The sequence below is a fragment of the Hippoglossus hippoglossus genome, chromosome 21 (genome assembly GCF_009819705.1).
Source record: "Hippoglossus hippoglossus isolate fHipHip1 chromosome 21, fHipHip1.pri, whole genome shotgun sequence".
Lineage (NCBI taxonomy): Eukaryota > Metazoa > Chordata > Actinopteri > Pleuronectiformes > Pleuronectidae > Hippoglossus > Hippoglossus hippoglossus.
Genome location: NC_047171.1, coordinates 18424231 through 18437918, shown reverse-complemented (window position 1 = coordinate 18437918; position 13688 = coordinate 18424231). Strand labels below are relative to the sequence as shown.

Below are 13688 nucleotides of genomic sequence, written 5' to 3'. Positions count from 1 at the left end.
CTAATATAATAGTTATTATAGTAAAGTAATACAAAAATCTCAAAATATGATAAATATTTTAGATTTAAGCATTAAGCACTTACATGGAGGGTACAATCAAAATCATATAAGCGCAAATATAAGAAAGGAAAATACAAACTATTAAATGTGGAATATCATGCTTGTGTGTGTGTATGTGTACGGTTGGTTAGATTTGAGATGTTTTGTAATATTTAACTGTGTGTGTATATTCTATTTAAATGTGTGGGATTTTACAGAGGTGATAAAATCAACATCAACACTATATTTGTTTGTAATTCATTAAAATCAAAAAAATAGCAACAAAATATTGACAAAAAAATATTTAAATATTCCATTCAAGTGTGTCATCTTTTAACAAAAATCAGTTATTATTTAAATACATTTTTTATCGAAGAGGATTTATTAGTACCCGCCCACTTGGGATATGTCGGGTACAAAAAGTAGCGCCGTAATCTGAACCAATCATATTGAGGTTCGGAGCTGGCCGGCCAATGAGAACAGACGAAACTGAGAGCCCCGCCTCTCGCGCGGTAGGTTGCAGCGCACAGAAAGTCACCTCGGTGTCGGTCAGAGGAAGCAGCTACTGACGGTTAGCATCACTAGCATGGTGAGAGAGACACCGGGCGAAGGTCGACAGTAGGACGGCAGCATCCAGCGCTTCGCTCTCACCCGCCCACCGCTCGTTTATCTATTCGTCGACACCCTACGACAAGGACAAGACAAGTGGAGTTTATTAACCTAGTGGCTGCTAAAGGAAAGAAGCGTAGCAAGCTAGCCCGCCTGAGTTAGCTTCAAGTTAGGTTCAGTATTCTCATCTGTCCGTGTGAGCATCCACGATCATGGCTGCGCTGAGAGCCTCCTACCACCGGATCATGGACCGGGTCGAGCACATGCTGCCCGCCAAACTGAGACCCCTGTACAACCACCCGGCAGGTAATGCAGATCCCCTCCGCGGCTTCGCGATGAGCAGGCTGGCTGTGTGTTTGTGATTGTGGGTGACGGGTGTGGGGCTCTGCCCGGCTGTGATTCGAGGTGATGCGGATGAACTAACCCGACTTTCCCCTCATCCTGGAGGGGAGAAGTGCCTGCACCGGATACCTGAGCTGCATGGAAGTCACTGTGTTAATAATGTGACTGGGAGACACTAATCTGCCTGGATGACAAACAACAGCTCAACACTTCAGTCAATGCAAATCAAGGAAAAAATCCAAACAAGTTCAGACGTCCTGCTAAATTCCTTGCTTCGATCGAAAGTCCAAATGTGTTTATTTTTAAATAGTTTATTCAAAGCTAAGAGAAAAGCTGCAGATCTTGAAATCAACTAATTGTTGGAGTCTGAAATTGTAGCATTCACAAATTTGTGTGAGGTATTTTAAAGTTTATTAGCCACTCCAGTTGGGACAAATCCCTCCTTCAGAAAGGTTTATTTGGTCGTCTCATTTGTAAATCTAAAATCCATCAGGAACACCTCCCAGGTAAACGCACCACAGAAGACTGAACAAAACATGTCTAAAGGAGTTTAAACAAAAGTCAGACTGTATTGTTTTCACTGGGGCGTACCTAATAGACTGAGCATTTGTTTACACACACATATGATCTCTGTGACACTGATATTTGGAGGGGGCTGAGATTAAGGAGTCGCAGGTGCCATTGTGGTCAGTTTGGTTTGTTTGGTCTGTGCAAGGGTACAGCAAGGACTTTCTTAACAGGTACAAGGGGGCGGGGACAGAAAGCCAACTCCCTCAGTGATGATTTGCCGGCAGGCGTCCTCCTCCACGTTCAGCATTGGTCAGGAATGTGGCTAAAAGCTGGTTTTGCTTCCTGTGCAAAAGGTGTCAGAGTGTCTGTTAGATAGATACTCAGGCCTCGCTGTCGGGGGTTATGTCTAATCCTTCCACCCATTAGAGAAGCCTGGCAGGAAGTTAACTACCTTAATTTAAGGAGTAAAACCTCAGTGACACTCATTGTCATGTCACTTCAAGTGGTGACATACTTTCCAATGGCTGTGTGTGTTTGTATTGCTGTTCGGTGTTTCCTTATCAGCCTGATGGTGTGATAGTCCATGTTATTGCTTTGGAACATTTTGTCCTTAAATGACCGTAACAGATTGTGTAATTAAGACCTGACTTTGAGAGAAGTTGTGTTATTGTCTCTCTTATTTGTCACTGTTTTGTTCTAAGTCCCGCTGCACCAATGAAGGAGGAGTGCAGACTGTTATCAATCTGTTTACTTTACATTTGATTTTCCTCTTTGAGAAGTTCTTGGAAGAAGGTTCTTATAGGACGACACCAATAATCGGACTATTGACCTTATTCTGAACAAGACAGTTGCTAATAGAATATTCAATTCAAATTTCCATGTACATGTCACAGAGCATTGTCTGATTATGACTCATGTCAACATTACATCCACAATGGTCCTGCCAGGATTTTTGAAATCTAACCTTCATCAGTGAGTCTTTTCATTTTAAATGTGATAAACTTTTTGTTGTTTTTCCATCTTGTTTACTCTTGAACCCCAAGTTTCGTATGTCGAGAAATGCTGTGAAAACTCTACAGGACTTTATAAAAGCGATTAAAACACAAAATGAATTCAGAAAATGCTGTTGACATGGCAGGGACCTATTTTGATTATTGTCTTAATCTGGGTAATATCAGAATATTGCTGTCCATGTAAACCTTGTCTACTGAGAAAACCTTATAATTAAACTACATAATGTTACGTTCATTGTTTCAAAATGATTATGAAATTCACATTTCCAATTTCTTTTGTTTTTGATTCCAGGTCCTAGAACAGTTTTCTTCTGGGCTCCAGTGTTTAAATGGGTAATTGCATCTTTCACTCAGTAACTTTAATTACACCTGTTGGAGCAACGGTTCCCAACCATTTTGGATTTTGACCCTTTAGTATAAAGATTTGTCTACTTGTCATAAGCTGCATCTGTTTGTAGCAGCCACTTAAGTCAGTGATGCAATCTGTGTTATTTAACTGTTTTAGTTGCCTGTAGATACAAAATGATCCAATAAACAATTAGTAAGACCTAATAAACACAACTTTGTATTTTAGAAATGCTTCCATGTGTTTTGAAATGTCACAACCCGTTTGGGAGCCACAACACTAAGGTTGGGAACAGTCTAATCAGTTTAAAATGGGTTGTTATACTGTAACTACAGTAGAAAATCCTCCACACCAGATTTAATGGAGTAAAGACAATGCGGTGTCTTTTCTACAGGGTCTGGTCGGAGCTGGTTTGGCTGATATGACTCGACCACCAGACAAACTCAGTACCTCGCAGTCTGCAGTGCTGACGGCCACAGGTGAGAACAGATTTGAAACTGGATTTGTCACAAAATTATCGTCTGAAACATCGTGTGATCGAGGAAAATGAAACTGGCATCCCAAAATGTTACATGTTCCCATTACCTACCTCCCACCTAAACTCCAACAATTTGGGGAAACATAAATTGTATTTACATGTAAGATAGGAAATCATATAAAAAAATATTGCTCTAGACATCCATGTATGAAGTATTGAAAATATGGTTTAGTGCTTTGTGTGTATTTTTGAGACTTGGATTCTTCATTAATATTTCATAATCGTCAGTCTATGATTTTGCCTCCTCTGTGCTAAAGGTCCCCTGATGCGTCTGCTTTTGCAATATGTATCTTTAAACAAATCTTATCTCCCGACTTCTTTGCCAAAACATAGACTCTGTTCTCATGAGCGACCGCTGGTTGAGCATTAGTGTGCATAACCTTCACTTCTACCTTCTGTCCTTCTCCACCAGGGCTCATCTGGTCCAGATACTCACTGGTCATCATCCCCAAGAACTGGAACCTGTTTGCTGTCAACTTCTTCGTCGGCAGCGCAGGAGCCTCCCAGCTCTGGAGGATCTGGAGGTTTGTTTTCATCTGTCAGTAATACTTAGGAATCTAAGATGAGTGAACAGTAGCTTTCTGTTCAATATGTGTTCCTCACTCATTGCTGATATGAAATCATCACAGCAGGTTAATGTGTAAGTGCACTGCAGGTGATACAGTAAGAGTTGTAAATGTGTAACATACAGTAGTTTACACGAGGGCTTCATTTTCCAGTGTCCACATTTAACGGATCTCCACCAGAGAAATGGGCTCAAACAAGGGGAGTACGATTCTGAAAGCCAGAAGAAACTAAACAATGTTCACAGTCGAGATACATGACAATAGAACCTTGATACCAAAGATCCAACCCTCGATAATTAGCTTGTTGAACCCTTCCGGATCGAGGGTGTACTGTATTGACACGTTTGTGACAGTAGAGCTCATACGTCCTCCAAAGCACAACCGTCTCCTTAAATTCAATGCACCACATTTCACACACTCATAGATATCAGTCCCCTAAATACGCTCATTAGGATCCATGAATGATTCCCTGGGAAAGTAGTGAAAATGTCCAAATCACATATTATCTCTTAAATTTAAGAAAGGGAAATAAAATTCCTGTATCCGCCCCTTTGTTCAGAACCACACCAAACTTTAATGGGCCCTTTCCACCCTGGTTTGGTGGAAATTACAAACACACAGGGAACATTACAGCTTGCATGTTTTGCTTTCTGTTTAAGGAGCCGGTGGCGAATAAAGATACATTTTATGAAAAGTTTGACCTTAAGGTACATATTTGTTTCTCAAACAGGTTCGAGCAGGATAAGAAGGCAGAGGCTAAATTAGCTGCTGAATCCTGAGTGTTTTCTGTTGCCGGTGCTCCACCTGCAGAGGACTGAAAGGGAGACTTGAGACCAGGCACCGACCTGCCCCCCCTCCTCCTCATCATCACCATCATCTCATGTCTTCTTCATTATATCCATGCCATAACCACGATTCTACCACATCAAGCCTGTCGTCCCTGTTGGAATTGTGCACTTTTCCTTAAGTTTCTAATTTCCTCAGGGTTTAAAAAAAAAAAAAAAAACACATAAGAAAAAAGACATGATACATTTTGTCAACTGTAGTCAACACACTCAAGAATAGCAGTCATCAGCGCACAAGTACAACCTGTTCAACAAGTTGAATGATTGTACATTAAGTTCATGCTTTATATATCATGCACTAATTTGGAAGTTTTGCTTTTTCCATCATTGTTTTTCAGGTGTAGCAAATCAGTACCTCATGCAATAGTTTCCCCAAAAATATAACTTAACTCTTGGATTTGTGTTTAACGTGGTAGAAGGAATGTTTCCAAATGAAAATTAAGGACGCCATCAGGTTAGTTTTTTCTACCACTTATTTAGAATTTGGTTTAGTCTGCATCTGTACCTCAGTGATACTTTAATCAGTATTTCATTACCATGTAACATTTCCTCCCATCTTAACGGCTTTAAGGTCTTTTAATCTGCGTCCTAATTTATGAATCACTTGATTTGTGTTTTCTCTTGTAGTCCAAAGTGTATAGAAAGATGGTTATTTTCTGATATTGACACCAATGCCACATATTTAACCTGTGCAGCTTTTTATTGATTGTTACGACAGAGTGAACCAGTAAAAACTGTTACTGACACGCTAACTCTGGCTCTTTTGATTTTAAAACCCTCACTCTTGATGCCTCTTCGTTCTTAGAAAATATATTAGAATTTTTTTTCTTTGACACGTTTCCACTGTCGTTACACTGAATATCCCCACTTGATTTGAGCAATAATTGGTGTTGTCACTTTTAAGTATTTCTTGATCTGCTGTGAGAAAAATGGCACTTTGAAGGTTGATCATTGTGGCTCTCTAATAAATCATATTTAACACCTACAGTTGATTTAAGTTATGGACATTTTATAGTTCTACAAAGTGACTGTATATGATATATATTGGTCGATGAAATCAGCTCTGAAACAATGGAAGATGAGTTAACGTGTGATGGGGGAAATAGTGAGCAGTTAATGCCGGAGGCTTTGGACATCTCTATTTGTGTCTCTGGCTGCAGGACATGTGAGCCACTGTTTCCAATATAAACAATACGTCTCTTTAAAGCCTCACCTGGGGCAGAGCCTCTGTAGTATTTACCAATATAGACTCTGTAATACCTGTGTCATAGTTAATGACCTTGAATCAGCTGGTTATAAGAGGAGGCCTACAATTCAGTGCATTCATTTATTGACAATGTTCTATCAAGTTTTGTGAATGTTTCAAGCTTTTATATATAACTATATAAATAACTTTAAATTGTGATGTGTAGCTAGATAAATGGATAGGTTTTTGCTAAAATAGACATGCCCACTAATGGTCAAAGCATCCTCTCTACTTGCAGTAGTGTTTTTAAAAAACGTGGAAATAATGTTACCGTCAAAGAAATATTTTATATTACAGACTAACTATTAAAACCTAATTTCAAGGTGTCTTTGAGATTATAGCTTTTCAAGACCTTGAGACGAGCTGAACATCGCCCCCTTTTGCTCAAACTCTGCATTACAGTAACATCTCAGGATCTACCATCCTCAATACCAGTGTAGTTTTCTGAGTGTAGTTTATAAAGAACCCTAACCCCCCACATCCACCTCAGAGTGGATTTGTTTGGACACAGTACAGGAATTTAAGGTTAAGGTAGGATCACAGCTTGTAGGTAATATTTGGACAGTCAAAGACCCAGCACACCTCCTTGGGCATTACTTAATCTAATTTAACCCAAGCCTGCATTAAAGTAGGATGGTAAGTTTTATTGACTTCAGGTCTTTATAACCATTACCATCAAGAACTGGTGGCACAAACAGACCTAACAGGAAAGCCAGGGACGGTCTGTATGGCAGAGGACGGCCATCCACAACATTTCATAAATATTAAAACAGGAGTTTGTGTTGATTCAGCCAATCCGAAATCAATTAGTTTCCCTTTATTCCCTGAACACTGATACCAATCCAAAATCCTGTCTGTGACCTTAGCACGTCACTGGTGCAGTGTTCCTCAGCTTGTACAGCAGGGTCACAGATATTTGTGACACAAGGTTCTCAGTTTCATCATCTTGTCTTCAAATAAAAAAAGCACACAAATGATGGTTAACCACAAAATTTTATTCACAACCATAAATGAGCTTAGCGCTTTCCGCCAACACGGGGTGCGCTGATCTTCATGGTCTTTGCGACCTTGGGCTTCTGTGCAGCCTTGGTGGTGGACTGGAGAAGGAGAAATGCATTTAGTACATCATACATTTCCAAAACATTAAGTTGCTTAATTATGCATTATTATAGACGAGCAGGCAGTTGATATGTTTCATGCCCATTAAGAGGCAAACAAATAAACTACACTTCCAGTCATTTGAAAACCATGTTGCCGAGCTCAGATGGAAGAACCAACACATCGGGAGATCTTACCTTTGCACTTGGGGCAGCGGGCTTCCTGGCTGCCTGCTTCACCTTCTTGGCCTCCTTGGCAGCTCTGTGAGAATAATGAACAACTTCAGCAAACAAGTAGGTGAAATTAAATCCTATTGTTATCTAGGTCATGTTATACTGTGACAGTAAATTATTGGGGGGGATTCAATTGAGCAAATAACCGAAAGTCTATAGGATATAAGCAGTCTTGCTCATACATTTTCCATACTTCCCTTAATGATCTCATACACACTCACCAATATAGCTAAATATATGTATAGAGGACATACAGATATAGAAATGTACAGTAAATAGTGTTTCCCTGTATACAGTTTATTCCACAAGTCAAACCACATGGATTTAAACCTTCTAGTTTCTTTGGTGCCACTGTACTGAATATTTACACTGATTCCAACTTGAGAACACAAAGGAAACAATTACTGAAGTTCAGTACAATGTTATGCTGTAGATTTGAGCTCAAAGAGTCAACTCTGATGTTCCACTAACTCAGTCATGTTTACTGTAAATAGATGTGATGGGTCACCCCCACATTGAATAGGCTAGGTAAGATGATAACATGCAGAGGTGTCGGAAAAGTTTTCTACAAAATGTCCCACTTCATTAGTAATGAGGGTGACACAGACTACATATAGTCCTATACTCCTCGGCCTTTGGAGTTTTGCAAGGTAAGAGAAATAAAGGAGTCTGATTTTCAGTGGGGGAAAGAAACGCTAAAATCAGACAATAATGTAAAGTTTGTGTTGTGTGTTACCTGATGGCCTGTTCCCTCTGAGCCTTACGGACCTCAGGCTTCTGGTTCCTCTTGGCCATGATCTCAGCCAGGGAGGCACCAGTGATGGCCCTCTGGAACTTGACTGCACGGCGGGTGCGCTTCTTGCTCACCTCTTCCTGTTAAAATACACACACAGACCCATGTTTATTTGTGGCCCAATATCACAATCTCAGTTATTTCAGAGATGCACAAGGCAACATGTCAAACCCAATTACAACCTGGATGAAATTTCTCTAAAGGGAGAGAAATGGTCCCAAACCATCAGAAAAAGGGTCAATTTGAGTTTAGCGATACCTCACCCTCCACATGAACATCAATAATCTTACATACTGTTACTATGACAAGTCAATAAACAGGAACCATGTAATTAAATTAGAATTATTAGTCGGAATGAACTTTCCGCATACTTTATAAAATAAATGATGCACTGCAGTAACACTTGAAATGCTGTTTTTTAACTGCAGCTGGCTGTACAGAAATCAAACTTTACATATTACAGTTACATGTGATAAGTATTGTAGCATGTCAGAGAATTTGGAGGCTGATCAATGGTGGAAGTCAATACAGACGTCAAGGACCAGTACTATGATCTCTAGTTTGTCTATGGCTGTAGGTGTGGAGTGAGCACTGCTGCCAAGACTGCAAAACGCAATCCGACAGTAACACATAACACAGACCAACACCGTGCACACCGGTCACCTGCAGCCAAACTGTGTGAGTGGAAACACATACTACATGTACCATCTACTGTGTTAATAGAGCTTTCAATGTGTTCAACCATTGTCATAAGTGTAATAGACCAGTGTGGCCAGTTGATCATGATGGTGCAAGTACAGGTCAAATGCCAATATCACATTAAACCAAATATCCGCACCTAAAGCTAATATATTGCTCGACCAACAAATGCTACTTCTAAAGCGGATACTGGCTGCTACATTATTGTCAGACACTAACAATGTAGGCTAAAACCTAAATTAGACCATAACGAGGCTCTACGCCTCTGCAGCGGCCCGGGTTCGATGCCGTCCCCCTTTCACCACTAGCTCTCTATCAAATAAAGGCAAAAAAGCGCCAAAAATCTACAAAAACACTTTATCCACACGCAGGCAGCTACTTACAGACTGTCCCTTCTTGTGCTTGCGTCTGTACAGCACAGTCCAGTTGATCTGTCGGGGGTTCCTTTTGGACAGGAAAGCAGCCTCACACTTGCCATTCAAGAACTGGAACACCTAGATGAAGACAATGACCTCAGCATTAATAACTTAATAAGGATACACAATGTCCTAAGATCACTCACAGTCACCTCAACAGTTCAGTGATTTGAGACTCCACACACTTAATGATCATCTGGATTATTTAGTCCCGAATGTCTTACAAATCACTGCAAACATTTAACAGTTTAAGAAACAGTGTGCCGAGTGTTATGTTTACACAATACTCTTAATTTCACTGGATTGTCAGGGACACTATAAAAGAGAAATTGAAATTGCAGCAAAATTACCATCCTTGTCTAGTCAATAAACAGGAACCATGTTGTTAAATTAGAAGCATTAGTCAGAATGAACTTTCCGCATACTTTATAAAATAAATGATTCACTGCAGTAACACTTGAAATGCTGTTTTTTAACTGCAGCTGGCGGTACAGAAATCAAACTTTACATATTACAGTTACATGTGATAAGTATTGTAGCATGTCAGAGAATTTGGAGGCTGATCAATGGTGAGAAGTCAATACAGACGTCAAGGACCAGTACTATGATCTCTAGTTTGTCTATGGCTGTAGGTGTGGAGTGAGCACTGCTGCCCAGACTGCAAAACGCAATCCGACAGTAACACATAACACAGACCAACACCGTGCACACCGGTCACCTGCAGCCAAACTGTGTGAGTGGAAATGAGTGGAAACACATACTACATGTACCATCTACTGTGATAGCGTGTTAATAGAGCTTTCAATGTGTTCAACCATTGTCATAAATGTAATAGACCAGTGTGGCCAGTTGATCATGATAGTGCAAGTACAGGTCAAATGCCAATATCACAATAAACCTACACCATAAAATATTACAAAGTAAACAATGATCAGTAACAATACACACATAGGAAGTGATTATGAACAAAGTCATGGACATTCAGTGGTGGGAAACTACAGTCAAAGTTTAACATTGGGTTTATCCTTAAAGAAATACACAACTATAATGGAGCACATTAGCCAACACACTATTCAAAGGGAACTGTTGAGTTTGGTCACATGTTCGATACCAAACTGAAAAACTAAAACGTATCGTGACATTTGATTTAGTTCACATGAGCCATTTCTAGAACTGTTAAAAGGCAAAGCCACTGAAAACCTGAGCAGTCAGTGTTACCTTGATTGGTAGCTACATAGTGAGGCTAGCAGCTAACGTTAGCATAGTACATATAATTCAATACACCTAGGCCTCTCCGGAGCTAAAGTTATACACGTTAGTTTACAGAGAAGATCCCAACAAGGATTCAATGTGGTTCTCATTAGATCTGCGGACAGTGTGGGGATAAACCGGTGGTTACCTTTCCGTCTATCCTGGCGTATCGGCGGCCATGGCCGGGGTATATCTTATACCCACTGAAACTGCACAACTCGACCCTGAAAACGACAAATACAAGCCATCACTTAAAGAGGAGAATACGGGCGAAACATTGATCTGTGTAGCATCGTCAGAATGTTTATTAAAGGGTGAAGATGGCATTTGATAGTTTTCCCTTCACTCACTTCATGATGGCGACGAGAGGGCACAAAACCGGAAAGAAAGCTAGCGGATACGGAAACGGAATTGAGAGGGTTAAAAATTGACTTTAATACAAAAATAAACACTGAACATTTTTGTTACGTGGTATTTTGTTAATATTTTCAGCGTTGTTTACACACATACAATATTGTTATAATAAATATTTAAATCACATTACTACTTTAGCTTTTCATTACATTGACGTCACTACCTAGCAAGCGTAGCAGCCACTGGCCAAGCGTTAATTTCTTACTTTAAAACACGTTAATAAATTAATGGACCGAGCAGATTGAAGGAAATTAAAACAAATAACATAATTATATGTGTGTTATTGTTGTTAACGTATTAACAAGCTTATTTTCCAATGATTACAAGCGGGCTGGCGGTTTTCAGGAATCGAGGGGAGTTGTAGTTTTTCCGCACCAATAAGACGCCATTATGCAATGAGACCGACAGTCGCTGTGGACCACATTTCCCAGGAGCCTCTCGGATTAGCCGTTTTGACAAGTGTCAGACGCTTCATGTTTCTCGCGCTGCTCTGCGGCAGCGGGTGTTTGTCCGGTGTTCCGGTTTAACTGGGGATCCTGGCAACTAGTGATTTGTTGTCTTTATTCCAGATGTTGTCGGTCGGTTGCAGACTCACGTCTGCTGACTTTAACCAGCAGCGACAGGAGAACACACGAAGCTTAACACATCCAATAAAACCACGTTCACCAACTTTACTCACAAAAACACCGCACGAGCTTCCACCTCGTTGATGTGAGGGATGTTTTCATGTGACACGTGTTTGGTGTGTGTGCATTGTAATGATCACCAGCGTCAAACGAAAGCACTTTGCGTGGAGCTGGCCACGCGTGTGTATTCTTCATAACTCCCTGTGTCTCATATGAAGAGGAGCATCAGTTTGTGAAGCCTGGTATTAAGTCTGCAGCGTTTATTCTGTGTTCGGACTATCACCAGGTAACATGGGCGTTTCCTTAAACAACTTCAGGTGTTATACAGCTGGCAGAGTCTAAACTGCTTCATTCAGGCGAAGCGCACCGATGATCTCAGCGGCTCGTGGTGTAATGAGATCGTCATCAATCCAGAAGCTAATACTGCTTCACCATGTCCGTTGAAGCTTTTTATACTATATTTATTTCTTTACCCATGTGATTTATATCGTTGTCTAAACGTGATGTTGATACGGACATATTAACTCGTGACTGACCACAAAATAAGTAGGTGGAATTAAAATGGCCCAAGTCTTGAGAGATGGAAAGTTGACGATCATTTGCAAGAATGAAGAAAAGAGAGGAAGAGCATGTAGGATGAAGGAGGTGGGAAAGCATAAAGTGACAAGTGCAAGGGAGTTGAGAAGGGAAGCAGGTGGAATAAGGGAGTGTTTTGGGGAATACCAGTTCAGGTGTCCCTAGATGAAAAAAGAGCAAATCTGTAACGTGGGAAATTGAAGGATGCACAGAGATTACAGGCCTTCAGAGAAGCGGTGAAGAGAGACAGTGAAAGCATATTGCTGGAATTTGAGAAAAAGACTCTTCCAAAGAGTATTAGTGCTGGGATACATGACATACACAGTGAGGGGATATATAGCAAAACCAATAGGATGCTTTAACTGTCAGGGATTTGGTCATACTGCTATGACATGTAAAGGAAAAGAAGGTGTGCTTGATGTGGTTAGAATCATGAGTATGAACAGTGTGGGAAAGGGATGCCACCAAAATGTTATAACTGCTGGAGGAAACCATAGTGTAGCATATGGAGGATGTGAAGTAATGAAGAGGGAGATAGAGATTCAACAGGTCAGGGTACAAAACAAAATCACATATGCAGATGCTGTCAAGATGGTGAACCAGAGGAGAGATACACAAATGAAGAACAACATATAAGAATAACCAAAAGAGGGCAAAGTGTGGGTTGATTTAAAGAAACTAGTCACTTTTACAGCAGGAGTCATAAAAGCTACAATAGAAACTGAATCACAAACGGAAAGAATACAAATAGTAGTAAAAGCAGCTGCAAATCATCTGAACATTAACGAACTAACTTGGGAGGAAGTGAGAAAGGATCTCAGTGCACAGGCAAGCCAAGCGGCAGCATGGGTTGGATAACACTTGGTTTTAATATTACAATGGAATGCAAGGAGTTTGGTAGCAAATGGAAAGGAACTTAAAAAACTGTATTAATCAGTTATCCAGTCCCCGACATTGTTTGTGTGCAAGAAACATGGTTGAAACCGAATCCTCAGTTATACAGCAGTTAGGTGTGATAGGGTAGAGGGGATAGGAGGAGGGTGCACTACATTTATCAAGGAAAATATGTCATTCAGAGTTTTCAGTAAGGGGAAAGAAGAAGAAGAATATATGGATAGAGCAAAACAAGATAAAAAGGTTACAGTATGTTCAGACTCACTATCAGCATTGGTATCACTACAGTCAATGTCATCCCACTGCAGAGTAGATATTCTGTAGGAAATATATGAAACACTATACAGACTACATCACACACAAACTGAAGTCAGATTCATGTGGATCCCAGCGGCATTAAGTCTAATGAAATGGCCGACTCACTCGCCAAACAATCATTAAAACAGGAAATAATTATGGAGGTACATACATTCAGTAAGGCCGAAGCAAAAGCAGTAATTAGGAGTAGCATCATGACTGACTGGCAAAAACAATGGGACGAGGGAGGAAAAGAACGGCATCTGTATCAAATAAAGCAAAAAGTGGGAGGAATGAAAACAATAGGGAAAAACACTAGAGAACAAACAGTTATGTC

At 40.3% G+C, this 13688-nt stretch overlaps 2 protein-coding genes and 2 non-coding genes across 4 annotated transcripts; 1 reads left to right on the top strand and 3 right to left on the bottom strand.

Annotated features, from left to right (window-relative positions):
- Window positions 1–558: 558 nt before the first annotated feature.
- Window positions 559–5795, top strand: mpc2b (mitochondrial pyruvate carrier 2b). The gene is made up of 5 exons (XM_034574569.1): window positions 559–954; window positions 2806–2846; window positions 3254–3338; window positions 3810–3921; window positions 4694–5795. Exons 1-5 carry the CDS (start codon window positions 861–863, stop codon window positions 4740–4742), a joined length of 381 nt encoding a protein of 126 aa, XP_034430460.1. The 5' UTR covers window positions 559–860; the 3' UTR covers window positions 4743–5795.
- A 1233-nt stretch (window positions 5796–7028) lies between these two features.
- On the bottom strand, window positions 7029–10971 carry rpl24 (ribosomal protein L24). The gene is made up of 6 exons (XM_034573221.1): window positions 10895–10971; window positions 10693–10768; window positions 9261–9371; window positions 8122–8258; window positions 7350–7413; window positions 7029–7151 (listed from the first exon to the last, which is right to left on the bottom strand). The coding sequence occupies exons 1-6, from the start codon at window positions 10897–10899 to the stop codon at window positions 7071–7073; spliced, it is 474 nt and encodes a 157-aa protein (XP_034429112.1). The 5' UTR covers window positions 10900–10971; the 3' UTR covers window positions 7029–7070.
- Window positions 8663–8842, bottom strand: LOC117755482. The gene has a single exon (XR_004612597.1). It is a non-coding gene; the product is annotated as a small nucleolar RNA SNORA23 (small nucleolar RNA).
- On the bottom strand, window positions 9832–10012 carry LOC117755481. The gene has a single exon (XR_004612596.1). It is a non-coding gene; the product is annotated as a small nucleolar RNA SNORA23 (small nucleolar RNA).
- Window positions 10972–13688: the final 2717 nt, after the last annotated feature.

Coding starts and splice junctions, on each gene's coding strand:
- rpl24 (XM_034573221.1), bottom strand. Junction 7,414..8,121: donor CAGAGGGAACAGGCCATCAG/GTAACACACAAC, acceptor TTATTCTCACAG/AGCTGCCAAGGAGGCCAAGA. Junction 7,152..7,349: donor CCGCTGCCCCAAGTGCAAAG/GTAAGATCTCCC, acceptor CTCCTTCTCCAG/TCCACCACCAAGGCTGCACA.
- mpc2b (XM_034574569.1), top strand. CDS start 861: ATGGCTGCGCTGAGAGCCTCCTACCACCGGATCATGGACCGGGTCGAG. Junction 955..2,805: donor CCTGTACAACCACCCGGCAG/GTAATGCAGATC, acceptor TTTTGATTCCAG/GTCCTAGAACAGTTTTCTTC. Junction 3,922..4,693: donor CAGCTCTGGAGGATCTGGAG/GTTTGTTTTCAT, acceptor TTTCTCAAACAG/GTTCGAGCAGGATAAGAAGG.